The 27,257-nt window shown below is 41.8% G+C and overlaps 1 protein-coding gene across 8 annotated transcripts in view; it reads left to right on the top strand.

Annotated features, from left to right (window-relative positions):
- Positions 1 to 1,024: 1,024 nt before the first annotated feature.
- The window catches only part of RHBDD1 (rhomboid domain containing 1), a 125,400-nt gene continuing 99,167 nt past the window's right edge, over positions 1,025 to 27,257 (top strand). For 2 of the 8 annotated variants that reach the window (XM_030574737.1, XM_030574736.1), the window contains exons 1-4: positions 1,027 to 1,231; positions 17,309 to 17,377; positions 19,615 to 20,133; positions 21,081 to 21,213. In XM_030574737.1, the coding sequence (XP_030430597.1) occupies positions 19,701 to 20,133; positions 21,081 to 21,213 (566 nt within the window). In that variant the 5' untranslated portion in view covers positions 1,027 to 1,231; positions 17,309 to 17,377; positions 19,615 to 19,700. Of the gene's footprint in view, positions 1,232 to 17,308; positions 17,378 to 19,614; positions 20,134 to 21,080; positions 21,214 to 27,257 lie in introns of all 8 variants that reach the window. The other 6 variants (XR_004001930.1, XM_030574740.1, XM_030574733.1 and 3 more) reach the window with 5 other exon arrangements.

Genomic DNA, 27,257 nt, shown 5'->3' with positions numbered 1-27,257 from the left:
AACATACATGAAGCCAAAAGCATTGCAGCAGCACCAGTTCAGTCAGTTTTAACTTTGTCTTGCAATACAGTGCCTCTCATATTGCAATTATTCAGAAGCCCCTGCTAGGAGAAATAGCACTAGGTATCTTCAGTGGTTTCTTCACTCAGTTTAATTGTAGACATAGTTCTAGAGCCTGCCCTGAAGATCTCCCCAGTGGGAACTGAGCTGACACTGGCTACTGGAAGGCAGCATCCTGAGGTTAAACTTGCTTTAACAGGGTGAGCATGTTACTGCAACTGTGAACCAATCAGTGGAAGAGCTTGGGGTATACATCTGTGATGTGGATGAGCAGGTATGCTAGAAAAAAATAGGGTATGAGGGAGAAATGAATGACTTGCTCAGTGAAGCCTTGTAGTTTTTAGGCCCACATCTACACTAGAGCTAAAATGTATGTCTTCAACACAGAACTCCCCCTAAAGACATTTTTTCCTAATTTAACGACTCACTTCTATTCATGCTGGCCAGCATAACAAGCTGGATAGGGTCTTCTGTTGACCCAACCTATTCGCAGGTTAACTTCTGGAAACCGGCAAGGAGATGTCTCCTGGTGACTCGGGGTGGCAAGTGCAGCTCACCAGGTGGATGGATATAAGTGGGTGGAAAGGAGCTCTCTGCTCACAGGGATCTAGGGCCCGAGGGTGAGTAGCGCTAAGGACGAAACGCTAGCAACAGACATGCCTGAGGAGGTGGCGTGGGCTGGAGCTTAGTTCACAACAAGTGATTAATAAAGCCAGCCCACGGGGTGGGAAGCGGCGCGGGAAAGCCGCTTTCCCTTCCCAGCACCACACCGCTTCACTCGCTTCTCGCCTGGGGCTCCCTCTCCGTTCCTAAGCTGGGTGCGTCCAGCTGCAAACCAGTTCCCGCCCCACAGCGCCCCTGGAGTCCCAGCAGGACGCAGCCACCCCCTTCCCAACGCCTCAGGGCGGGGCTGCCCCTCTTACAACCCCCCCCCCTCCCAGTGATCGCCCGCCCCAACACCTGGGCCGAGCGGGTACAACTCCCCAGCGGGAGGGGCCAAGGTGGAGCTCATACACCACTCGTAAGTGGCAGGAGGAAGAGAGAAGCCCGCATGCGCGTTCGGGATTGGCAGAGTCGTAGGGAGTCCCGCTGCCTGTGGTTGAGCCGACTCAGGGTCACGTGCTCAGGCTGTTGGGCAGGGGCCGCTGTTGCGTTGCGTGCGGCGGAAAACGTGAGTGTGGGGCGAGGGGGTTCGGGGCGGTTCCCGGATGTGACCCTGCGCCCGTGGCATCCCGAGTGCCTCAGGCCGCGCGCGGTTCCCCCTGAGGGGGGGCCTGCTGCTTCCTGTCTGCCTGGGGCAGCTCCCTCCCCGGCGGGAACTCGGGGGCTTTGACGGGCCACTGGCTGCTGCTCACGGCGGTGGCCAGGCCTGGGGCCCGCCCATCTCTAGGCCCAGGATACCTCCACCTCAGCCAGCCTGTACTGGCAGCAGGGCAGGTGTCTGTCGTGCTCTCCTGGCGCAACCTCGGGGGCGCTCGGCGCTGTGGGCCGAGCAAGTTCGCCAGCCTGCACTGCTGTGTCCCGGGGAACCGGGGGCTGCCTGCAACCATTTCAGCCTGTTCTCTCTGCCCTCGGGGGCCAGGCCTGAAGCTTTCCGTCCCAGTTCTGCCAGCTGCCACAGTGCCCGGCAATAGCCACACGCCTGTGCACCTCCTCCAGGCGGCGGTAACTAGCTGTTTTCCCCCACAGTTCAGATGAGCTCCTCGGCCTGGGGAAAGCGCCATGGGCAATCCCCACCAAAGGGAATATTTCCCCTCCAGTTCTAAGCACTTGAAAATAGGCTTCTAATAAAAGCTCTTCTGAAATCAGTATCCTGCTCCAAGCGTAATTATGGCAGCATAGCACTGATGGTTTAGTAGGTCTACGTTGATGGTTCTGGAATTACAGGTAGCCTAGTGCCCTGGTATTATGCAAAAAAACATGTGGACGTGTAGACAGTTTGCATAGCAAAGATAAAACTCTTCATTTATGTAGCACTTTACTGTTTCCAACCCATTTGTGTTACATGTAAGAATGGCCATACTGGATCAGACCACATGTACATCTAATCCAGGGGTAGGCAACCTATGGCACGCGTGCCAAAGGCAGCACACAAGTTGATTTTTGGTGGCACTCACACTGCCTGGATCCTGGCCACGAGTCTGGGGGGCTCTGCATTTTAATTTTAAATGAAGCTTCTTAAACATTTTAAAAACCTTATTTACTTCATACAACAATAGTTTAGTTATATATTATAGACTTGTAAAAAGAGACCTTCTAAAAATGTTAAAATGTATTACTGGCACGCGAAACCTTAAATTAGAGTGAATAAATGAAGACTCGGCACACCATTTCTGAAAGGTTGCCAACCCTTGATCTAACCCAATATCCTGTTTTCCACCAGTGGCCAATGCCAGGTGCCCCAGAAGGAATGAATGGAGCTGGTAATCATCAAGTGATCCATCCCTTGTCGCCCATTCCCAGCATCTGGCAAACAGGCTAGGGACACCATCCCTGTCCATCCTGTCTAATAGCCATTGGTAGATGTATGCCCCATGAACTTATGTAGTTCTTGTTTGTACCTTGTTATAATCTTGGCCTTCACATCATCATCTGGCAAGGAGTTCCACAGGTCATGCATTGTGTGAAAAATACTTTATTTTGTTTGTTTTAAATCTACCTATTAATTTCATTTGGTGACTGCCTAGTTCTTGTATAATGAGGAGTAAATAAACTTCCTTATTTACTTCCTTCACACCAGTCATGATTATATTTTATTCCTTTTAATTATTATTTTATTTTATTTCTCCATTTTACTAATAGGGAAACTGAGGAAGAGAGATTGTAATTTGCACAAGACTGTTTAGCAAGTCAGTGGCAGACATGAAACGAGAGCAGGAGACTTTTATGTTTGGGCCTTCAAATACTAAATATTTTACCAAAATTTGATACAGAAACTGGCCCTTGAGTTTTAGGTGGTTGTGGTGGTTGTGTGATGAAATTCATCAGTTTGTGTGGCTACTAAATTGCTGTTCACAGTGGGTTCTACCTGAGTGAAGTACAAGAATGCTTACAAATTATTTAAACATTTTAACTGGAAGATTTTTTTTACTACATTTTTGCACCACAAGTTACGACAGATGTCTCATTCTCAACAGGTAATAAATATTTTTAACAGACTGTCAAATAGCACTGAAGGAAAAAAAAAAAAGAAACAAGGAATAGATAAAATGCCATATTACCATTTCTTATTTCTTCTGTTTCATGCAAATAGCTGATTAATGTAGTTCACATGCTTTTAAAAAGTTTTCAATATGTGAGTCACGTTTACCGTCCCCAGCTGTAGATAAGTGCTGAGATACTTTTATACTGAAACAACTGTACACACACTAGGGTTACACTTCTTTAACTGTCTTGGTATTAGTTGAAAAGTGGTACAATTTTTGTGTGAAGACAAGTCATAAGAGATCTGACCAAAACTGGATACAGCCCTAAAAGATGCTGTCTGAGGGCTTATCAACACACAGAAGGTATAACTTAGATAATTTTTTCACATATTTGCTCATACAGCTGAGAAGCAATACTATACAGTCCCCCAGCGTTGATGTGGTTAAACTGATATAAATGAATTTGTACAGGTATAGTTTATTTTGTTTTTTATATGCAAATAAAATATACTGATATAAACACATTTATACTAATATAACTATGTCCAGTGGGATGTTAGCACTGACTCTTCCCAGTACATTTGTAGACGTGCTGCAGTCTAAACCTTTGGAAAGTGGCCATTAATCATTGTTAACAGGTTTTCTCTTTCTCAGTGGACCATCTCTTGGGAATTGGATACTGAAACTACTTATCCAACTCTGTTGTGCTGCTTTGTCTTCAGAAAAGTTGGGGAAAGCTGGGCAGGGGATTAATATTCTCATCCCGGGATTAAGTTTTCCGTCTCTCTACATGTATGTAGACATGGCATCCATCCAACTGATTCTAAAACATCAGGTAGTGTTGAGGGCATCAATGGCCAGAACCCGACTGATTTGAGGGGGCAGTGAGAAAACCAGAAATGGAGGAGACATGGAGCTCCTGATTAGCTTAGTCACAGTTTCAGGCACGTCTTCAGTTGTCTATAGATCAAACAACTGTTTGATGGAACCGATTAATGCCTCGAGCATAATTATACCCCATTATCTCTACTCATTCTTCCAATAGAATGTAACGTTATGTTATTGCTGTGAAGGTAAAACTTGAAGTGTAGAACTGGTCTAAGGGTTTGTTTACATCAGACAATGTAGAAATGATACACTGGCACAGCTGCAGTGTAGACATTACAGTAGAGGTGGGCAAACTATGGCCTGCTGGCCACATCTGGCCCGCGAGGTCATCCTGCCCGGCTCTTGAGCTCCTGGCCGGGGAGGCTAGCCCCCAGCCCCTCTCCCTCTGTCCTCCCTTCCCCACAGCCACGCTGCTGCACGGGCAGCACTCTGGGCAGTGGGGTTGTGCACACCTGCCAAGCAGCACAGCAGCATGTCTGACTCCGGCTGGGCATGATAAGGGGTGGGGGGGTCCTGTGGGGCAGTCAGGGGACAGGGAGCAGGGGCCGATTGGATGAGGGGTGGAGGATGGATAAGCGTGGGAGACCCAGGGGGCCTGTGAGGGGGTGGGGGTGTGGATAAGTGTCAGGGGACGGGGAATGGGGGGGTTTGGATCAGGGGATGGGGAATGGCAGGGTTGGATAGGTGTGGGGTCCCAGGGGGCCTGTTAAGGGACAGGGGCGTGGATAGGGGTCAGAGCAGTCAGGGAACTGGGAGCAGGGGGGTTGGAGAGGGGGTGGGGTCCTGGAGGTGGTTAGGGATGGGGGTTCCTGGGAGGGGGTGGTTAGAGGACAAGAAGCAGGGGGGGTTGGATGGGTGGGGGCTCTGGGGAGGCAGGCAGGGGGTAGGAAGTGGGAGTGGTGGATAGGGGGCAGGGGCAGGCTGTTTGGGGAGGCATAGCCTTCCTTACCTGGTCCTCCATACAGTTTTGCAACTCCAGTATGGCCCTTGGGCCAAAAGGTTGCCCACCTCTGCATTACAGCAATGGAAGGGGTTCTGTCATTGTTATAAATCCACCTTCACAAAGACAGTAGTTAGGTTGACCCCCATATGTGTCCACAGGGAGCCAAAGAAAGAGTGTCTAGAGAGCAAGTGATTCTGGCAGTCTGACCAAAAAGTGGTTAGAGAGGTGATATTACCGTAAAGAGATGCAAGCTAGTCACTTTTCTTGTTTTTCTGCATAAGCCCCGGTGCAGGGCTGATAGCATTGGCCTGTCAGCATAGGGCAGTGGGGGCCTCCAGCTGTGAGTTCAATGTGGGGCTGCTAGCATGGGACAGCAATGGGGGGGCCCTCCAGCTCTGAGCCCTGGGGTGGCAGGGCTCCAGCTGTGAGCCTTGGGACAGGCTGTCAGGGCGGGGCAGAGGGCTGGGGGCTCTAGCTGACAGCCAACAGGCGATGTAGATAATGCAGTGTCTATGCTGATACTGTGTCACCCCTAACTACATTGACCTCAGAGCTAAGCCTTTTGTGAAGGTGGCGTTATTAAGTCGATGTAGTGGGTGACTTACATCGGTAGGAGCTACATGATAGTGTAGATGCTTACAAAGTTAGGTCGACCTAAGCTGCCTTAGGTCGACATAACTCTGTAGTGTAGACCAATGTTTCTCAAAGTCAGGCCGCCGCTTGTTCAGGGAAAGCCCCTGACGGTCCAGGCCTGTTTGTTTACTTGCTGCGTCTGCAGGTTTAGCTGATCATGGCTCCTACTGGCCACGATTCGTCGCTCCAGGCCAATGGGGGCTCCAGGAAGTGGTGCAGGCTGAGGGATGTGCTGGCCGCCCTTCTCGCAGCCCCCATTGGCCTGAGCAGCAAACTGCAGCCAGTGGGCGCTGTGATCGGCCGAACCTGCGGACGCGGCTAATAAACAAACTGGCCTGGACCACCAGGGGCTTTCCCTGAGCAAGTGGCGGCCTGATTTTGAGAAGCAGTGGTGTAGACCACACCTACGATTGAATCGTGTTGATGTAGTCATTTGAGAAAGCTTATGTTATGCTGGCTGTATTTTGTGTACTTGTTCTGTGGATTAACGAGACATCGCTTGCTAAGGTAGGTAACTTTCATAACCACTAAATAGATTTTAAATCATTGGTCAGCTATATGGAGCCAGTGAGTTTAAGTATAGGAAATCAAAGTTTAAGAGAGAAAAATTGGTGTTTTTAAAACTGGAGACTCTCTCCCACTGACATAGATACCGCCGCTCATTAGATGTGGTTTAATTATGTCAGCGGGAGAGCTCTCTCCTGCCAGCATAGAGTGGCTACATGAGACCTTACAGCAGCATAGCTGCTGTAAAGTCTGCAGTGTAGACATAGCCTTATTTTTTCAAAGTGTATTCTGTCTGCTATTTAAAATATTCATTAAGCTAGGACAATGAAACAGGACTTGTATGGTTTCAAATACTTTGCAGAAGCAATTTTAAAATAAACTACTGTGAAAATGTTCTAAAATATAATTACCAATTTTCCATTACATTTTATGATGTATTATTTATCATTGTTCAATTTTTTTTTAAATAAATTAAACCTCAATTTTGGGCCTAAGCTATTTGAAAAGAATCTTTGTTATTTGTACTGTTTTGTATTAATTTTGTGTTGGCATTCCTGCCTGTCTTGTTTCTTGTGAACAAGATAGCAGTGGCTGTATTATAAGTGTGTGTTTTTAGGAACATATTCCTTTTCATAACAGCTTTTTCATATTAAATTTAAAACTTTGTTCAGTTAACAAAGCTGGGTATTGCTTTACAAATGAAAAATCATTAAATCCTTTCGAAAGCCATTTGATTAACCGGAAGTCACTCTGTGTAAATTAATTACAACTATAATGATGTCAGAGTCTTGTCTTTTGTTATTAACCACGAAATAGACTGCAAATTACAATAAGCTGTGAAATTTATAGGTAGTGGGTTGGCCTTCTGTTTACATTCAAATTAAGCATGTACATTGAATATATAAAGGAAGTTCACACTGTTTCAAATTTTTGAGCTGTTTCTCATGCTGGTTCAGTTTTCTCTACTTGCATTCTCATTTCTAATTCACTAGTAGATGATTTTCCAGGTATTGAAGGTAATGCTAAAGAAAGTGGCCTAACTTATTACTTTGGCCTTTTTACACTTAACATTTAGGTCAAGGTGTGAAAAATCCACATTCCTGACTTTTATGTAGCTACGCTGACCTAATACACAGCTAGGTCGATGGAAGAATACTTCCGTTCACCTAGCTACTGTCATTCAGGAGGATGGTGTCCCTTCTGCGACAGGAAAACCCCCTTCCATTTGTGTAGACTGCATCTGTGTTACGAGGTTAAACCACCATAGCTATGCCTGTATCGTTCCTGTAGAGTAGACAAACTCTTTGCAACACATGCTTGGTTTTATACTGCAGATTTAGCACCCTAGTTGATTAGATCTTCCTGATAAATCAAGATAAACATCCAGAGTAGCATTTGCCTCATTGGGCCACCAGCCTTTTCTTTCATAGAATTTCTGCTTCAGTGTTAAGGTAGATACAACTCTAATACTTTATAAAGGTTGTTTGTTCATTGATTTTATTACAAATGGTTCTGCACGTGTTCTAACTAGGAATTCTCATTACAAATCAATTTTGTTGGCTCTAGGCTGCTCTTATTGCAGTACTCTTAGGTTTTTGAGAGACTGATGACAGCTCTTCCAAGGTTCAAGTTCTCCCACCCCCATAATTACTGAAGCAGTTCCAAAGCCTCAAATATGGCTGCAATGAGACATACCCTGTCTACAACACCTAACCTGGGTAATGGTAAGGGGAAAGGATGCTCCAGCAATGTCTTATTTCTCTATTTTACTTGCAGAATGTAAGACCCAAGGCAAGAGTTGGGTTTTTGCCTCCTTAAAAATACATTTCACTTAAGCAGAGCCCCAGTCCTTGTTGTTAGATATTTGTAACTCAGTCCTTTCTCCAGAAACTGGGGCTTTAATGTGATGTGTCATCCACTCTGCTACTTCAGGGACAGTCAATAACATAGCAGTAATAGAATTAATTGTTAGTTGTTATTTATAAAAATATTTTAAGGAATGTTACTAACAGGCAATTTAATAATGGTAATCCATTAATCACAGTATAATATCCTATGGCTGTCAAACAACTTTTCTGAAGCAGAAGGGGTTCTATTCAAATTAAAAATAAATCCTTAAATGCTTTTCACTGAATTAGTGCAAAACAAACAAACAAAAACAAATTCCTAGAATGTTTAGTTCATACATTTATCTTGAGTAGGTGACAAAAAAATGCAGACACGTGGCAGCCTAGGTTAAAGACAAACGTCCAGTTCAAGTCTATTCTGAAAATTTGTACATTTTGGAGGCGGTGGCATGTTTTGGATATCGGAGAAAAACAGAATAAGTCCTTCATTGTTTCAAGTCTCATTAGCCTTTTCATAAACACAGTAGAGGCTGGAGGAAGAATGTTTCAAACAGTTGAAAGCACTATATGTTTTAAATGAATTGCATTCCAAAAGGCTCTCTAGAAACTGCTTGCTATCTTTCTTGTGTGTTTCACTTATAGGGGCCAAATATAAAGCTTCTTGGATGACACATTTTTGAGGATACATTACCATTATTATTATTTATTCACATTATAATAAGCTTCAGAGGTCCCAGTAAGATTGGGGCCCTGTTGTAGTTAGGGATGTAAATATCATTTAAAAAGTTAACCAGTTAAACAATTAAAAAGATAAATAGGCAAAATTTCTGAATCAAGGACCTTACAGCGATAATTATAGTAAGGACCTTAGATTAATATCATTATCAGAAGTGATGAGAGCCAGAGGAAACAAGGTTGAAAAAGTAGGTAAAATGGAATGCTGTGGTAAAGAGGAAAATTTATTGAGAATTCGGGTAATTTAATCAGTTGCTGTTCTGTATTTATTTTTTTGTTCTGTTATGAATGGGCAAGAATGATGAAATTGAGATTAGGGATGTAAAGTCTGATGAAAGAAGTGTGTTTTGAAGGAGGAGCGGAAGAGTCTTTGACACAAAGGAAGGCACCTGTTCTGGACATAAAGAGCTGATGTAAAAAAGGTATAGAATTAGAAATGATAGGAAAATACAAAGGGAACATTAATGGAAAGGAGTAAACAGAGTGTAAGAGATGTGGAGGAAGGAGAAATAACCATCTTATTGCAATATAATGCTCCCAAGTATTGCCCCAATTAATGAAAGCCCCCTGTGAGTAGACCAGGTCCATTTCCCCTGTGTCAGAGCAGGTGAGCCCAGTTCAGCCAATGAAGGGGACAAGGCTACACCTGTGGCTATAAAGGCCTGTTGGAGGGCAAGAAGAGAAAAAGAGTGATTGGGGCAGGCTATGCCTGGGGAGAGGAACTACAGAGGAGTGGAGCTAACTCTAGGGGTGAATCCCTGGAACAGGGGGTGAGGTGCTAAGGGGGGCAGCCCTGGAGCCAGTGTTCCAGAAGGGAAATGAGAGCTGGCTGTGACTGGGAAGCTGCAAGAAGCGGGATTACTGGAGATCCCTGGGAGGGCAGACCGTGAAACCCTAGGACAAAAGATCTGTTGAGGAACTGTTTTTGTCTGTTATGTGCTTATGTTTGAACAAATAAACCTACTTAAAGGAGGCTGGGCATGGCAATGAGTGCTTATTAATCTGCGGAGAAGTCATGCTGTGCCACATATGATTAGGCATGGAAGAACTTGATTTTTTTTTCTAAATTTGATTATTTTTATTTTTACAGTTGTAGGAAGTTAAAGGAGATTTATGGTTGGGTTTATGGTTAGGGCAGACCTATGAGTGGGATTGCAGGGGACTCCCTGCATGGCAGAGGAGCTCAAGGTATGGGGCACAAGATATAACAGGGGAGGCTGCAGTTGCCCAGCTCAGTAGAGCTGAGCCCCCTGGCCATGACTGCAAGGAGGCAGGCTATCACTGCAGGTGAGGTAACTGTTACCAATTGCAGGTGGTGGTGGTGGTGGTGGTGTTTTGTTTTTTTTTGGTGTGTGTGTGATTTGTATGTCAGCTGAAATGTACATTTACTGATAGTTATTGATTAAAATAGAATTCTGACAAGCCTATATATGGTGGAGAATGTGTGCACTTCGATCCGCCCTGATATAAGGGGAGAGTGAGATGGCTCTTTGGTGTCCAGTGAAGGAGGCAGAAAACCAGAGGCAGGGTGCCTCAGCGTGACCTTTGGCCATGAGGGGTGTCATAAACAGATAGTAGGGGTTAATAGAACAGAAGTACTTAATATCTTTTTTGCCTGTACAAGGTTAACAAGTTCAGTGAGCCTGGATGTCACCTGACCAGAGGACCAATCAGGGGACAGGATACTTTCAAATCTTGAGGGAGGGAAGTCTTTGTGTGTGCTGTTAGTGTTTGGCTGTTGTTCTCTCTGGGTTCTGAGAGTGACTAGATGTGCAACCAGGTTTCTCTCCAATCTCTCTGATACAGGTCCTTATAGATTCAAAATAGTAAGTACTAGGTGATAAGGCGAGTTGGGCTTATGTTTGTTTTCTTTATTTGCAAACGTGTATTTTGCTGAAAGGATTTTACTTTGTACTTGTATACTTAGGCTGGGAGGGTATTCCCAGTGTCTATAGCTGAAAGACCCTGTAATATATTCCATCTTAAATGTACAAAGATAATTTTTACTGTTTTTTCTTTCTTTAATTAAAAGCTCTTCTTTTTAAAGAACCTGATTTTTTTTTTTTTTTTTAAATATTCTAGTGAGACCCTAGGGGACTGGGTCTGGATCCACCAGGGAATTGGTGGGGAGAAAGGAGGGAAGGGGGGGAGAGAGGTTAATTTCTGTCTGTGTTAGGATTACTCTCTACCCCCTCCCAGACTCTCCCTGAGATATAAAAAAGGAGCAAGGAAGGTGAATTTTCCTCTCTGTTTTAAGATTCAAGGAGTTTGAATCACAGTAATCTTCCAGGGTAACCCAGGGAGGGGAAGCCTGGGAGAGGCAACGGTAAGGGAAAGGGTTTACTTTCCTTGTGTTAAGATCCAGAGGGTCTGGGTCTTGAGGGTCCCCGGGCAAGGTTTTGCGGGGGAGACCAGAGTGTACCAGGTACTGAAATTCCTGGTTGGTGGCAGCGCTACAAGTACTAAGGTGGTAATTGAGCTTAGAGGAATTCATGCTGGTACCCCATCTTTTGGATGCTAAGGTTCAGAGTGGGGATTTATACCATGACAAGGGGGCACTTGGGTGGTATCCCCCATTTTACACGCACTATCATGGTGTTCTACTTCATCATATACTAACCAATGCCAAATATTTGTTGTTACTTTTTTTTCATAATTTAAATGTTATGCTCATAAGTGAATTTTGATCCTTAAAGTAATCCTGTTTCTTGTTGTCATATTTTGGGTTACTCTCTTAGAGTTCTATAAGGAATTTCTTAGAATTCTATGGTATCCTTTTTATTTTTGACCCAGGGATTTCTTCTGTTTTTATAAGAATTCTTATTTTAATTTTTGGGAGACCAAATTTGTTAAAAAATAAACTGTAAATTTCATTTAAATTGATGGGGAAAAATAGTTTTATAAGAACTATTCTATCAGTCTGTTAGTCCATTTTTTTCTGCAAATTTGATAAGAGATATTATAATGTACAGGACACTTTAATTTTCCAGATAGTGGGACTCAGTGGGACTGTTTATATACTTACACTGTCACATGTAAATGTATGCAGGATGGGGGCCACAATTTAGAAATCTAGAGCCAATGTGTTTGTAATCCATGCATTCTTCTGAAAATGTATTTTGGTATCATATTTAAGAAAAATAAGCTGTGAATGGTCTCTAGTTCATAAATTTATAGATATTCTTAGATTAGTTAAAAAAACTCATGAATAGTAACGCCTGGTCCTTTAAAAGGGTAAAGAGGAAGCAGGAATGTTGGTTAGAAAATTTTACCTGTAAGTGGTATTATAGTAGTGCATAGTACAGTCATGATTAGGTCTCTCTTGTGCTATCATACAAACAAAACAAGAGGGTCACTGCTCTAAACAACTTGCAATTAAATGTGTAGAAATTTACATCCAAATCAAGCTTCCTGGATCAAAAAAATCCACCAATGAAAGAAAATAGTCCTTAACAAACTTGCCAGTATTGTGGCTATTAAACTTTACAGTTCACTAAAAATATAAAATAAACGTTCATGTACTTAAGTAGAGTAGCTGTCATATTTTTACTAATTCAAATGCATACTTTCTAAATAAAGACCTGTTTTGTAAGAGAGAATGCTAGTTTGCTTTAGATAAGCAAAATACTGTGTTCAGATATAGACAGCAAAAATGTTATCATATAATAAACAGGTTGTGAATTGTAAACATACAGGTTTTATTTTCAATAAGCTAAAATTAGACTGTATAAATTTGTTGTTTTTGCCTGGAGTTTACACACGTGGACCCAGTGGTGTTGGAACACTTTTTATAGTGGGGGTGCTGAAAGCCATTGAACAAAACTGAAACCCTGTATATGATGGCAGCCACACCCCCAGCACCCCTGGTTCCAGCACTCCTGCATTAACCACTTTTCTCTATCCCTGCTTCCCGTTGAATATCTGATACATTTGTAGCCCTGTTTGCCTCAAAACGATTTATAGAAATGATTCAAATTCTTTTTTTCATTGCAGCTTCAGGATTAGTAGCTACCTCTAGTTTCTTCACATATTTATCCCTTCATGTAACAAGAACTGAGGGTCATCCAACGAAATCAATAGGCAGCAGGTTTAAAACAAACAAAAGGAAGCGCTTCTTCATACAACACAGTCAACCTGTAGAATTTGTTGCCGGAGACGTTAAAATCATAGAATCAATGGGTTAGATAGAACCGCAAGGATCATCTAGTGTAACCCCCTGTCAAGATGCTGGATTTACCAACCATCCAAGAGAGTTGGCTAGCCAGTCTTCTGAAAATCCAGTGAAGGAGTTTTCTCAACCTCCCTAGTCAGTCTGTTCCATTGTCCTACAGTTCTGACAGTTTTTGGAAGTTTTGTCTTGAGATTTAATCTAGATCTGCTATGGTGTAGTTTGAATGCATTGCCTCTTGTCCTGCCCTCTGTGCAAAAGAGAACAAGTTTCTCCACCATTTTTATGGCAGCCTTTCAAGTATTTGAAGACTGCTATCATATCTCCGCTCAATGTCTTTTTGAAACTGAACATACCAGTTCCTTCAGCCTTTGCTCATATGGCTTGCATTCCATCCCTTTGATCATCTTTGTCGCTTGCCTCTGGATCCTTTCCAGCTTCTCCACATCGTTTCTATACATTGGTTACCAAAACTGGACAGAGAACTCCACCTGAGGCCTAACGATTGCTGAGTAGAGTGGCACTATCACCTCCTGTGACTTGCATGCTATGCCTCTGTTAATTGCAACTTAAAATTGCATTTGATTTTTTTTCAAACAGCATCACTTTGGTGGCTCATTTTGAGGTTGTGATCCACCTCAGATCCTTCTCAGCACGCTGCTGCCGAGCTATTTCCCCCCTCATTCTTATTTGTCCATTTGGTTTTTCTTCCGTAAGTGTAGCACCTTACATTTGTCTGTTAAATTTAATTTTGTTGACTATAGCTCAGTTCTTCAATTTATCAAGATCCCTCTGAACTGTAGCTCTATCCTCCAAAATATTTGCCACCTCCGGCTTTGTGTCATCTGCAGATTTTACCAGTATGCTCTCTCTTCCTACATCCAGATCATTAATAAAGATGTTAAATAACACTGGACCCAGAACAGATTCCCATGGAACCCCACTTAAGACCTCCCTCCAATCTGCAACATTCCATTAATAGTTTTTGTTTGCAGTTGTTTAACCAATTATGTATTCATTTAATGTAAAACTAGGCCCTGTTGTAAAGGCCAAAAGTATAACTGGGTTCAAAAAAGAACTAAAGTTAATGAAGGATTGGTCCATCCATGGTAACTGCTTAAAAGATAAGAAACAGAGTAGGAATAAAAGGTCAGTTTTCACAGTGGAGAGGGTAAATAGTCGTGTCTCCATGGGTCTGTACTGGGCCCAGTACTTTTCAGCATATTCATAAATGATCTGGAAAAAGGGGTAAGCAATGAGGTGGCAAAACTTGCAGATGATACAAAACAACTCAAGATGGTTAAGTCTCAGACAGACTGCAAAGAGCTACAAAAGGCTCTGTCAAAACTCAGTGACTGGGCAACAAAATAGCAGATGTAATTAAATGTTGATAAATGCAAAGTAATGCACATTGGAAAACATAATCCCAACTATACGTATAAAATGATGGGGTCTAAATTGGCTGTATATAAACCCATGCACATCTTGAATATTGTGTGGAGATATAGTCTCCCCATTTCAAAAAAGGTGTGTTAGAAAAGGTTCGGAAAAAGGCAACAAAAATGATTAGGGGTATTGAACAGCTTCCGTATGAGGAGCCATTAATAAAACTGGGACTTTTTAGCTTGGAAAAGAGATGATGGGGGGAGGGAAGGTGATTGAGGTGTATAAAATGATGACTGGTGTGGAGAAAGTAAATAAGGAAGTGTTGTTTTATCCTTGTCGTAACACAAGAACTAGAGGTCACCAAATGAAATTAATAGGCAGCAGGTTTAAAACAAACAAAAGGAAGTATTTCTTCACAGAACACACAGTAAACTTGTAGAACTCCTTGCCAAAGGATGTTGTGAAGGCCAAGACTATAACAGGATTCAAAAAAGAACTAGATGAATTCATGGAGGATAGGTCCATCAATAGTGTCCCTAACCTCTATTTGCCAGAAGTGGGGAACGGGTGCCAAGGATGGATCACTTGATGATTACCTGTTCTGTTCATTCCCTCTGGGGCACCTGGCATTGGCCACTGTCAGAAGACGGGATACTGGGCTAGATAGACCTTTGGTCTTACCCAGTATGGCTGCTCTTATATTATGTTCTTAGAGAAATTACTGTAAATGTCTTTGAGAGACATGCTCTGCAATCATTTATGAGTAGTATGTATTGACCTGGTAATTGAGCGTGTTAACTGTATGAATATATTGGTTTAGTTTAATGGGGAACTGTAAGGAGAACAAGTAGGAAGGGAATAAGAATGGCTCAAGATAAGCCACTTCTCAGCTAACACTTAATAACATTTAAGACACTTTGCCCAAACTATTAACTTTTAAGATTCTAACTCCTTACTCTTGCCAATTTACAAAACTGTTTTTTGATGACCTGGGGCATGGTCTGGGAACCTGAAGATCAACAGACCTATGGTAGTTTTTAAAAGGTACTCTGTCTCAAAAGGGGTTAAGTATCAGAGGGGTAGCCGTGTTAGTCTGGATCTGTAAAAGCAGCAAAGAATCCTGTGGCACCTTATAGATTAACAGACATTTTGGAGCATGAGCTTTCGTGGGTGAATACCCACTTCTTCAGAAGCATGTGGTGGAAATATCCAGGGGCAGGTATATATATGCTAGCAAGCAAGCTAGAGATAACGAGGTCAGTTCAATGAGGGAGGATGAGGCCCTGTTCTAGCAGTTGAGGTGTGAAAACCAAGAGAGGAGAAACTGGTTCTGTAGTTGGCAAGCCATTCACAGTCTTTGTTCAATCCTGAGCTGATGGTGTCAAGATGACAGAACCAGTTTCTCCTCTCTTGGTTTTCACACCTCAACTGCTAGAACAGGGCCTCATCCTCCCTGATTGAACTGACCTCGTTATCTCTAGCTTGCTTGCTTTCTAGCATATATATACCTGCCCCTGGATATTTCCACCACATGCATCTGAAGAAGTGGGTATTCACCCACGAAAGCTCATGCTCCAAAACGTCTGTTAGTCTATAAGGTGCCACAGGATTCTTTGCTGCTTCAAAAGGGGTTGACTGTTCAGGGAGTTGTTCAACAGGAACAAGACTGACACACAGGCACTCCTTGGGGATGTCTGAAGAAGTCAGGGCTACGTTACCATTGGGAATAGTAAGACTTTAGGTAAGAGTTTTTTATAAATTTTGTTGTTTTGAAAGCCTTTTATGTCTTCTGCTTTTTGCCTACTGTTAAAGTAAACAATATTTTGGGTTTAAAAAGACTGTTTGGTGACTATATTTACCACTACTCACAGATTCCCAAAGAGAAGAATTGCAGGAGCTGAAACCAGTCAGACCTCTTGGATAAGCACAATTGATATGTAGGGTACTGCAGCCCATGTGCACTCAGACACCAGAAAGGGGACAGAGGAGCAGATGCATGAGTTACTGTGAAATTACTGATCTGGGTCTTTGTGGACTTTTTGCTTGCATAAGTAAGGGTACTGTCCTGAATGATGTTATCAAGGGACTAATGCAGACACTTCAAATTTGTCATGTAGTTAATTGAAATCTTGTTCATATACTGTATTTGAAGAAAATAGGTTGCAATTAAGTCAAATTATTGATGATTGCATCTATTACAGGCTACAGGCAGGCTCAGGTCACATCTCAATAACTCTATTAAATGAGAGATTGTGATGCCTTAAGTAACTAATCCCTATCATTTTTCTGTAGCTATTTTGCATACAATGATTCTATTGGTTGTAATGACTTAGTGGTAGAGGGCGGTTGGGCCTCCGTCAAAAGTTCTCATTGTTTAGATTACTTGACTCACTAGCGCTGTTTAAAGATATATATATATTTTTTTTCGCTGCATGGTAGCTAGTGCATCAGTGCTTAACAGACTCTCCATAATGCTGCTACCTCAGTCCCACTGCACACTTAGGCAGCACTGCCAGTGGAACTTAAGCAGAAGTACAGGGGGAGCACTTAACACACATGGACATTGGGACTGGTTCTCCCTGTGTCTCGTTCATCTAACACAACCATCTACTGTAAACCAATAAATCAGTTGCAGAATAAGAGCCTGGTTCACCCAGTGCACTTTGGTTGCTTTAAGTTCCTTTTGCGATGTAAACCCAGCTTAACTGGTAGAATCTGGCAACTCTAGTGTACCAGTGAATCTGCTGGTGAAAGTTAGACTTTTTTTTTTTTTTTTTAAATTAAGATTCATACTATATATCTTCAGATTGTTAGAAATTAATATTTTTTTTCTTTTTGGGTTTCTTGTATTGTGTTCATGTATGATATTTTAATAATTTAAAACTGTTCAGTACATCCCAGGCAAAAAATCTATGCAAAGGTGAGAGTATGTATTAGTAACTGGTGAGTGTTTAAAAAAAAAAAAAGAAAAAAGTAAAGTTGTACTTATCTCTAGGTCCAAGTGTTATATACCCAGGACATTGAAAGTTGAGATTGCATTTAAGAGAAATCCAAACACGTTAAGGTAAGAAATGGATGGTTAAGAAACTGAAACAGCTTTAAATCTTCCATTTAGTGATTCCATGAGGGGAAAAATGTTTACTATGTCTTGTAAAATGTCTAATCTAGAACCACAAACACTGAAATGGTTTAATGTTAATACTGTGGTTATTGCATGAGGTCACTACATCATGAATCCAAATTATGGGGAGCAGAGGGAGCCATAAACTCTCAAATGGCCTCAGATAACTTCTTTGAAAATAAAAATATTACATTTAAAAAAGGGCTTATCTCTGGCAATTCCAAGAGTATTAGCAAGTGCCGGGTCCAGTTAGGAAGCTGGAATTCTTCCCAATCGCAATGGTTTTTAAGGCTCCCAGTTCTAATAATCCTAATGCAGAACTGTGAAATACAGACTTAAGCTAAATCAAAATAAGCCACTCTACTTTTATATCATATATAAATATTCATTTTTCTAAAATTGATTTTATCTGGAAAACGTCTTGAGTATTAAGTTTGAGATAAGAACTTTGGAAAGCATGGAAATGATTTCATGGTGTAATTTTGAAAGATAAGGTTGACTGATGAATTTGATCTTTGTTCCTGGTTCTGTATGATTAATACATATATTGGGTGAAATGAGGTGCTGCACAGAACACACATGCCAGGAGGTGGGGGGAAAAGGATGGCTTTAAACTACTCTTGTGCCCTCTTGATTCTGTGGTGTCCCCCCCAGTGTAATTTAGACGGTCATGAGGTGTTGTCTGAATTGTAACAGCCTGTCCCCACCTGCCTATAGGCTGCTCTGCTTTCCAGAATCTCTGCAGTGCTACACATATGCTAGGGCTTACAAAAGTCCTCAAAGGACAGTCTGTGACTGTCTTCCTCAGTTTCCCATGTTTGAAGAATTCTCCTCCTCCTTTGCCCCCAGCCACACCAAGGGCTTTTAGAGCCTCTAGATCATTTTACTTGACATAAATGGGGCAGAGAGGGAGCAAGAATCTCTCCCATTGCATATACTTATGTGGAATTTTTATTTGTAGTTATTTTTGCTACTGTTCTTTCTTCTGTGCTCATTTCAGGGGTGAAAGTAAGCTGGTACGGCATACCGGTAAAAAGTGGCTGCTGGTACCAGCCTGTATTCCACCAACATTAAAGCGCTGCCACGGCAGTGCTTTAACATCACTGCCCTTTTTGCACCCGTGGGCCACCGCTGCCAGGATGAGGGAGAGGCAAAAGGAGCAGCTGCCCCGGGGCTGCCAATTTAAAAGGACCTGGGGCTGTGGCCAGTGCCCTGGGCCCTTTAAATCACCTCTGGAGCCCCGGGCGGTGTGGGCCAGGCAGCGCAGATGGGCTGGCTGGGGGATGCTGACCCCCAACCCCGCCTCTTCTGTCCGAGGCCCCGCCCCTTCCAGGGGCCAGAACTAGCCCCTGCTCCAGTAAATGTTGAATGTTACTTTCACTCTGGCTCATTTCTACTATATCTTAAAGAAGTATGGTATTGAGGAAAATATGAAGTAAGTATTTTCACCATTCTACAAAGTTTTTCCAAGAACATTAATACTCTATTTTTAAAGTAAGTTCCTATGTGGAACCACTTAACTATTTGAGCAGAATTATTTTATATTGCAACCTGACATAGTCATTTAGATTACCATTCTTGGTGTCTCTTGAATATCTGTAAAATTTTGGAAGAAAAGATAGTGGCAGGATTTCAGATAGAATGAGAATCAAATACTGTGACTGTCTCTAGGAAAACTGCTATGGAAAACTAAAAATGGAATGCCAGAATGTTAGACTGCAGAGCGGAACTTTCCAACTCCTTCATGATGGTTTGAGGTCACAAATTAGTTGTGAGTAGATCAGGGTGGAAGAGGAGACATGGCAGCAGAAATCAACTGCAGCCCTACATAGGGCCGTGAGATGCAAATTGCAGCTGTTCTTGTAGGTTCTTTTCTCTCTTTCATGCCTTTATGAATCTACTGTGTGAAGTCCTTTAACTCAGACCTTACAAAGGGATGCAGAACATCATCCTGTATTTACGGTAAAATTGTGTGCTTGAACTTTATTAATGTAAATTGTATTTTTGTTTTTAACTGCGCTGTCTGCATCTGTTGCAGTTGAAAATATTCTGCAGAATTTGTGAATAGTCCATGTATTTTTAGAAAACATCCAGTGAGCTTGAAAATGCCCCTTGTGTGTTTGGTTAGTTATTGATAAAATAATTGTTTGTCAATTAATATAGATTTATTTTTCTTTCAGAATTTCCTCACCTTGTGTATTTCTGGATTCCAACAATAGACTGGAAATTGGAACAATCCTATAGTTTCTCAGAATAAGAAGTGATTATGCAGCGAAGACGGAGGGGAGTAGACGTTGGACTAATCTTGCTACTTTCTCAAGTATTTCAAGTTGGGCTTGAAAACATTCCACCTGTAACACTTGGGACCCTAGCACTGAATGTTTTTGTTTTTTTGAAACCTCTGAAACCACTGCTGAAAGTGTGTATCAGTGTAGACCAAGGTTATCACCGGAAAGACTGGCAGCGTTTGCTGCTTGCTCCAGTTCACCATGCAGATGATTGGCATTTATATTTTAACATGGTCTCCTTGCTTTGGAAGGGTATAAAGTTGGAACGTAAGCTTGGAAGCATATTGTTTGGGTATATAATTGCAGTATTTTCAGTGCTGATTGGCATTGTGTACATGGTGTTGGAATTTGCACTTGCAGAACTTCTGAATGACCCTTCATACAAAATGAATTGTGCTGTTGGCTTTTCAGGTAAGGTATGCAGGAGGTACAGGTTAATTTATTGAAGTGCACATTTATAGATTCTGTATAGTAATGTTTTATAATATAGAAAATGGAAATATTTCTCTAATGAACATGGATTGGAACAGGTAATATGCATCACTACTTATTTGAGTGCTTGTTCATATATATGTATATATTCCACTCTTGGTGCATGTGTGTGCATGCACTTGAATTTAGATTTTCTGGGTGGAGGCATGAGGACTCTCAGGACAGAGGTACAGCCACAATGTACGCTGCTGGCCAAAAGAATCTAAACTTGAATGCATGCAGTGCGTGCACACCAAGAGTGGGATATATATGGGCAACATGTTTTGTCAAATTACAGTTATTGTAGTGTGAATAATTTTCATTTTCTATATATATATATATAAGTTCACAGCTTGTGCAAATCAAAGTCAGCAGCAAATACTGTAGAAATATTTTTATTAAGAATACTTGTAATCTTAAAATTACCACTCTTGGGGGCCTTGTGCTTTCAACGCAGGGCAAACTGAGAACTCCACTAGCTTTTAGATTATTAGTCCTCAAAGATACTGGCTGTGGAGGAAAAACACCTCTCTTTCTTTATTCAAAAAGCCAGTGTCTCAGTTCTCTCTAGAACCAATCTTACTTATTTTTTGATCAATGGTTCACTTTCTATCCTTTGCTGCTGCTCAGATTTTTCTACCGGCCCAGGCTACTTAACGTTCTGTAATATCTCTGCCTAATCAGACACAATCATTTATTTTGGCGTTTGTCCAATTTCATTTCTCAGTTCACTGAGTATACTTGTTCCCAAGTTCAGGGATTCCTCAAAACACCCCAGATGTTTTCAGCCATTTTTTTTTGTTTTTGCAGTTGAGTTTTTCACATCATCTGAACTCAAGTATTTCTTTCTTGGTGTGATTTTTTTTGTTTGTTTTTTTTGTTTTTAGGAGTATTATTTGCTTTGAAAGTCCTTAACAATCATTATCATCCAGGAGGGACCAGCAACATCATGGGAATTCCTATATCCAGCAGATATGCTTGTTGGCTGGAGCTTGTGGCCATTCATTTATGTTCCCCAGGGTAAGTTGATTAATCATTCTCAAGTCACATTCATATTTTTGGATCCATTTAAGTATGTATACATTGTGACACATGAGCAATGATGTCTGGTACCCAAAATAAATAGTGGAGTTGTAGGTAGCAATCTGCATCTCTCTCCTTCACACCTTGTAGGTTGATCATGCTTGTCAAAGGAAAAAAAGATGGGACACCTTGCTCGTGGGAGGGTTACTGAGAAGTGTTCTGGTTGAAAAGAACAAAGATTGGTTGAGAAAAAGAAGGAACACACTCTTTATTTTCCCATTCACTTGAAAAACTGGGATATATTGCATGAAAGGGCCTGGCAGGTAAAACAAATATTTATCCATCTGTCACATTTTAACAGTTCACTCCTAATGCCAGTCTCCTCTTCTCCCAGATCTATCTCTTATCTGATTTTTCTCCCAAACCCTACACCAATTAAACCACAATCTCACTGGCCACATGACTCCATTCTACCCTGTGCTCAATCCTCCCAACCCATCCCATCCCTTTCTTGGTTTAGAATCTTCTTCCTTTTGTGCAGATTTCCTGAAAATCAGTTATATGTCAACAGTGTTAGGTATTTTGTAGCTTCTTAACCATAATGGAAAATGATAAATCCACCAAATTTTAATTTTATTACCAGTCTGTGAGCACCATCACATGTTTCAGGGGGTGGTTTAAAACATGAGACACACAACAAAACACTCCCTAATCAAATGGTACGATAGTTTAAGAAAAGTTCCCTGAGCTGGAAAGGAGGAAACTGAGAATTTAAATCTCCACTCTTAGTGATGTTTACATTCCTGTGCAATTTACTACCCTTACTATTGATGACTGCATGAGCCCCAGTCTAGGAGACAGGGAAGAGCTACTGAACATTCCTGTACCACCCACAATTCTTAACTAAATTGGCAGAGAGCTCATGCAAGGTCATTGCAGGCATAGAGTGAAGCTTTCTAACATGACCAACCCAAATCTTACCATTGCACTATACTGCATTTCATTGAGTCTAAACTACTGTACTATTTCTAACCACTATATTACTCACACTCCTCTCCCTGAGTATAGGATAGAATCTAGTTTCCTGATTACCAATATTCTACTGCTTAATAATAAAATAGTTGTGGTATCCACTCGGAATGTGTGTCAAGTCCTTCTCCAGTGGCTGATCTGGAAAGTGTCTAGCAATTACTCCTGTAGCTCAAATAGTAAGGGTCTAATTTAGCAGTCTTGAAGGTCAGGGATTTCAAACCTTGCTGCTGATCTGTGTGGGGGAATGGTATGATTGCATGTGATTCACACCATGAGAAGACCACTTTAAAACAGATGTTTATTTAAAAATATAATATGTAAATCATAATGTCAATCATCACAATCACCAACTTCCTCAAACTTGTACTCTAATGCAAAATCTTAGCAGTAACTCCAGAAGTGTTAAGGCAGAAAACTTCCTGAATCCCTATGTGCTAATCTATTGATATAATTGATATAAAAGCATATGAGATCACTGTTAAGATTGTGCTTTAAAGTGCACATTTGAAATTGGGATACGGATTGTTTTGGGGTATCTTGGAGATGGAATTGAAAGTCTTATGGGGCAATAGAATGTTATCTGTGGGATATGCAATATGAAGATGGAAAAGAATGCACAGATTTTCCCCCCTTAATTTCTTTCTTCCATGCTTTTAAGGTGATGGATGGGATTTCCCCTGGCACAATTTTACTGTCAGTGAAGGTAGTTTTTGTGTGCTAATTAAATTGTAAAACTAGTATACCACTTCTTCAACATTATTGCAAAAACCTTCCTACTTTTGTACGCATCACAAGTCAATGTCTAGATTGTTCGGCCATCTAACTGTTGCATTATTGAGGGTAGCAAGGTATGCAGTTCACCTTTCTGTCTTCTAATGGTGCGCTCCTCTACCACATTTTTGACCATCTGCATTGCTGCTTGGTAGTCACATTGTGGAGACTGGACCAGGCCAAATTTCTGTGTTGTGGCAGCCATTCCTAGGCCACAAATTGTTAAGCCTAGTCTAGGATCTGCATCCCAGATCACAAACCATTGGATCTATATAAGGCCTTCTGAAATTAGTCAGCATGCCTGTCTGTCTCTCCCAGAGTTGCTGCAAGTCTGTCACACAGCTGTCGGTCCTGATATACCATTGTTCAGCTGAGCTTTGGCAGCGTTAGACATGAGTGATGAATGCCTATTTTAAAAGGATGTCGTGAAATCAGTCATTGTCACTGCAGGTGTAGGTGTTTTCTCCTAGAGACAGGCAGATCTTCTTGTAGAAGTATACATTGCTTATTTGTACATATTGGAATTATTTTCAGCCGTGTGTGCAGCACGTTGCTTTAATCTGTCATAGCCTTCCATGCTGTTTTAGGGTGATATTATCTTGTCTTCACTTTTAAGGAGCTATATGAGCCAACACACATGAAGTTAATGTTAATGTGTGGCTAAGGCAACCACTAATTATATGGGTGGTTGTGTTCTGCTCTGAATAAACAAGACTTATATGTCTACTTCTGCCCCATACTGCTGCAAAATATTTTGCTGGAGTGAATATCAGCACCAGGACTGAGCTTTGTATAACGTTTGCCTCTACTTCCCAGGAGGTTCTTGGGTTTAGGCAGTATGGGAGGTGATCTTCTTCTTCTTTGTGTCGTAGATGAGATTGGTGTGTTAGACTGTGGTCTAGATTGACTCCTAAATAAGCGGCAACTGGCTGGAAATGAGGTGGACTATCCTCAACATAGGCGGTAAGGAGTTGATTGGCCAGGTGATTGTTCAGATGGAAGGTTGTGGCTATCATCTTAGAGTCACTTAAACTAAGACTCCACTGACAAAGGTCAACGGCCAGAGAATTAATGTCCTGGGTGAGTTACCCATCTATATTCTATAGATAATTACCAACATTCGCAAGACAGATGTCATCTGTGTAGATATACTTACTGGCTTTAGTTGTTGGTAGGTTGTAAGTATATATGTTGAAAAGGAGAGGAGCCAGAACAGATACTTCTGGGAGTCTGCTATGGAGATGCCGAAGCTAGCTGACTTTTTGTCTCTAGCTTGCGAGATGAAACTGCAGTTCGTTATTTCCACGATGAACCAGACCAAGGCTAAGAGGGAATAATCAGCAACATATCTCTCATTTGTGTCCACATATAAGCTTGTGGAGAGCCTGATTCTGATGCAATTAGCAAGGTTATTGAACCACAAGTGCCCTTTGTTCAGGCTGTGCTCAGACAACCCGAGTTCAAATTATTCGCCTAACACAAGACATTGAAGATGGCTTCAAGAAGGGCAAGAAAGTTGGTGCTGTTCTTGTGGATCTGTCAGCTGTATATGATATTGTCTGGCATGTGGGCCGATTGCCGAGTTGTAGCAGACTGTAAGCCCATGGCGGAGTCTGCCTATTATCATCATGGAAATAATGATGAATCGGAGAAACTTTCCTGATTAATTAGAAATCGTATTCAAATTAACGAATATAAATCAATTTTTCAGTTTGTCAAAAATATTGTGTGTATGTAAGTTTACATTAGTGCCCAGTCCAAAGAATCTGCAAGTTTTTCGTTTAATTACAAATCAATAGAACATAATGAAGCCCCTTGCATATTAACAACTGTTCTCCATTTCCTTCTATAAAACATCAGTCGAAAGCCTGTCCAGACAAATAGATCTTACATTGTCTCCTGAAGCTTGTCCATCTTGGAATATGAAGAATTTCCAAGGGAGGCAGGTTCAAGAAATATGGACATCTAATAACGTTGCCACTGATTGTGAAAATTAAAAACCGGAACTCAGCAGCCCTCCTATTGTGAGACATGGAAAATGGGATGATCTCTCAGGTAATCATGTCCTCCAAGGCCACTTAAAGATTTTACATTATAACTAACATCTCCAGTTGTAGTCAAATGAACAGATAAACCAGTGTGGATCTCGGAGCACTGGTATTATGGGGTTAAAATGGCCTTCCGCTCTCAAGATGTTTTGTAGTAGCTGGTTAGAGTGCATTTCAGTAATCTAGTCTTGAAGCTACAAAGGTTTAGATCACTGGAGCAAGGTCCATCTCAGAAAGACATGGACTCAAATTAGGCCTGATATAGAGGAAAAAGGGACCATATGCCACAGCATCACCTGAGAATCCAGGCGTGATGGATCCAGAAATAACGCTCAGATTGCAGACTATTGAGAAGGATGGATAACACACTTTAAGATGCAGAAGGGGAGTGCAGTTTTTATTAGCATTACTTTTTTGTCTTTATTCAGATTGACACCTATCCTGCTTGGTCACCTCCACTCTTCCATTTCATTCTGTTAATAGAAAACTGCGGACACTGGGTTTGATTTTAAAAAAAGGAGATGAAGGTCTTACATAAGGATCCTTGAAAGATTTGCCTTTTTGAAATTTGCAGAGAGCAATGAGCACACTTACTGAAGAATTATCCTACCCTCTTCAAAAACAGTTATGGTCAATGATAGCCAAGATTATTTATCTGCGACGCCACATAAGCCCTTAACCTGAGCTTATCACCAGGAGAAGAGAGAATGTTACTCCTTCTGACATAAACCCCAACTTTTGCCAGACTGGTAGAGGAAAAATGTATGGGTTCAGGGCTGGGTGCTCTATTCAGTTACTTAATTGAGAAGCAGTGTGAAACAGAGTCTGAGAAAGATGAAGGAAGGAAGATGAATGACTCCAAAAATACTTGGAGGGTGAGAGAGGAGGAATGAGGAAGAGAGTGGGAACCTTGCTTTTCAGCAGCCAGGAAGTTGTTGAGGGCAGTGTCATGGGATTGACCACTGACTCCTTGTGGCCAGGAGTGGCTGCTCCCTACCTGCTGGGTGTCTCCTGCTGATAGCTGCTCTGCTTCTGCAGTGTCATGCCTTTTCCTGTTACTTGGCCCTTTGGCCAGGTCACTTTCAAGTCTCCTCCCTTCTGGGGCAGTCCATGAACAAAAAGCAAATAAACTGAGGTAATAAGAAACAGAGGGGAATAATTCCCTCTCAGGATGCATCAAAATCTGGTCCTCCCTTTGTTCAGGGCGGGGCCTTCAGGCAATGGTTGTCTAGGAAGCTTTTGCCTTCAGTCAGCTCTTTCCTCAGGAGCTGAGGGCTGAAGATCTGTTCGCTTCCCTTGTCTGCCAACAAGAGAGCTCCTCTGCTCCCCTTTTAAGTTCTCCCTCCAGTCTGTGCAAGCAGGAGTGGCAAGGTGGAGCTGCCTGAGCCCAGAGCAGATCCTTAACCACCTTATTGTCCAGTATGGGATTTGTACGCCTCATCAAAGCACGTGTAGACTCTTTCCATCCTCTGCCCCTTTCAGGATGGTGTGGCTGGAGAAATGCTCTCCCTTTCACTAGCTAGTTGAGGGAGAGAGACAAATAAGTGGAACTCTGCATCTTTTTGAGGATGGAATCTGGAGTCGTATGGGCGTATCACATGTCCTTACATGCTTTGATGACTCCCAGAGGTAGCTATTACCCATATTCTGGCTGAGGCATCCATAGGAGGAAGGCTTACTGGGAGGGCTTACTGTTTCTTCTATGGCCCATTGTTAGAGAGAAGTGTCCTTAATGGGTCATCAAGCTTGAATAGTTCATTCATAATGGGCTGGCTAGACTGGATGTCAACTACTTTGACACATTTGAGATACAGAAACATAGCCAATATTCATAACTTCAGACACAGTGATTATCCTGTTTAAAACCATGTATCATCTTATTTAGCAAATCATAACTTTTCCATGGACACCTTGCATGATAGCCTTTGTACAAGAGTTGTTGCATTTGTAGAATAGTGGGAATATCAATGATATAAATGGTCATATTTCAATCATACAGCATCCCAAGGTGTCTGGTAAATTTTTCCAGATTTGTAAGCTGGCATATACCACAAAATGTAATACATTTGTCATATTTAATATGGTTCATGGCTGATGGTGAAAAGGAAGATTTTTCTAGCTCAGTTTGCCATTAACATATGTTCAAAGTTTTTTCCCTTCATATCTGCCTGTTTTTTAATTCAACTATGT

The sequence above is a fragment of the Gopherus evgoodei genome, chromosome 9, assembly GCF_007399415.2.
Source record: "Gopherus evgoodei ecotype Sinaloan lineage chromosome 9, rGopEvg1_v1.p, whole genome shotgun sequence".
In the NCBI taxonomy this organism is placed as follows: Eukaryota; Metazoa; Chordata; order Testudines; family Testudinidae; genus Gopherus; species Gopherus evgoodei.
Note: the sequence above shows the minus strand (reverse complement) of the source record. Positions and strands in the feature narration are given on the sequence as shown.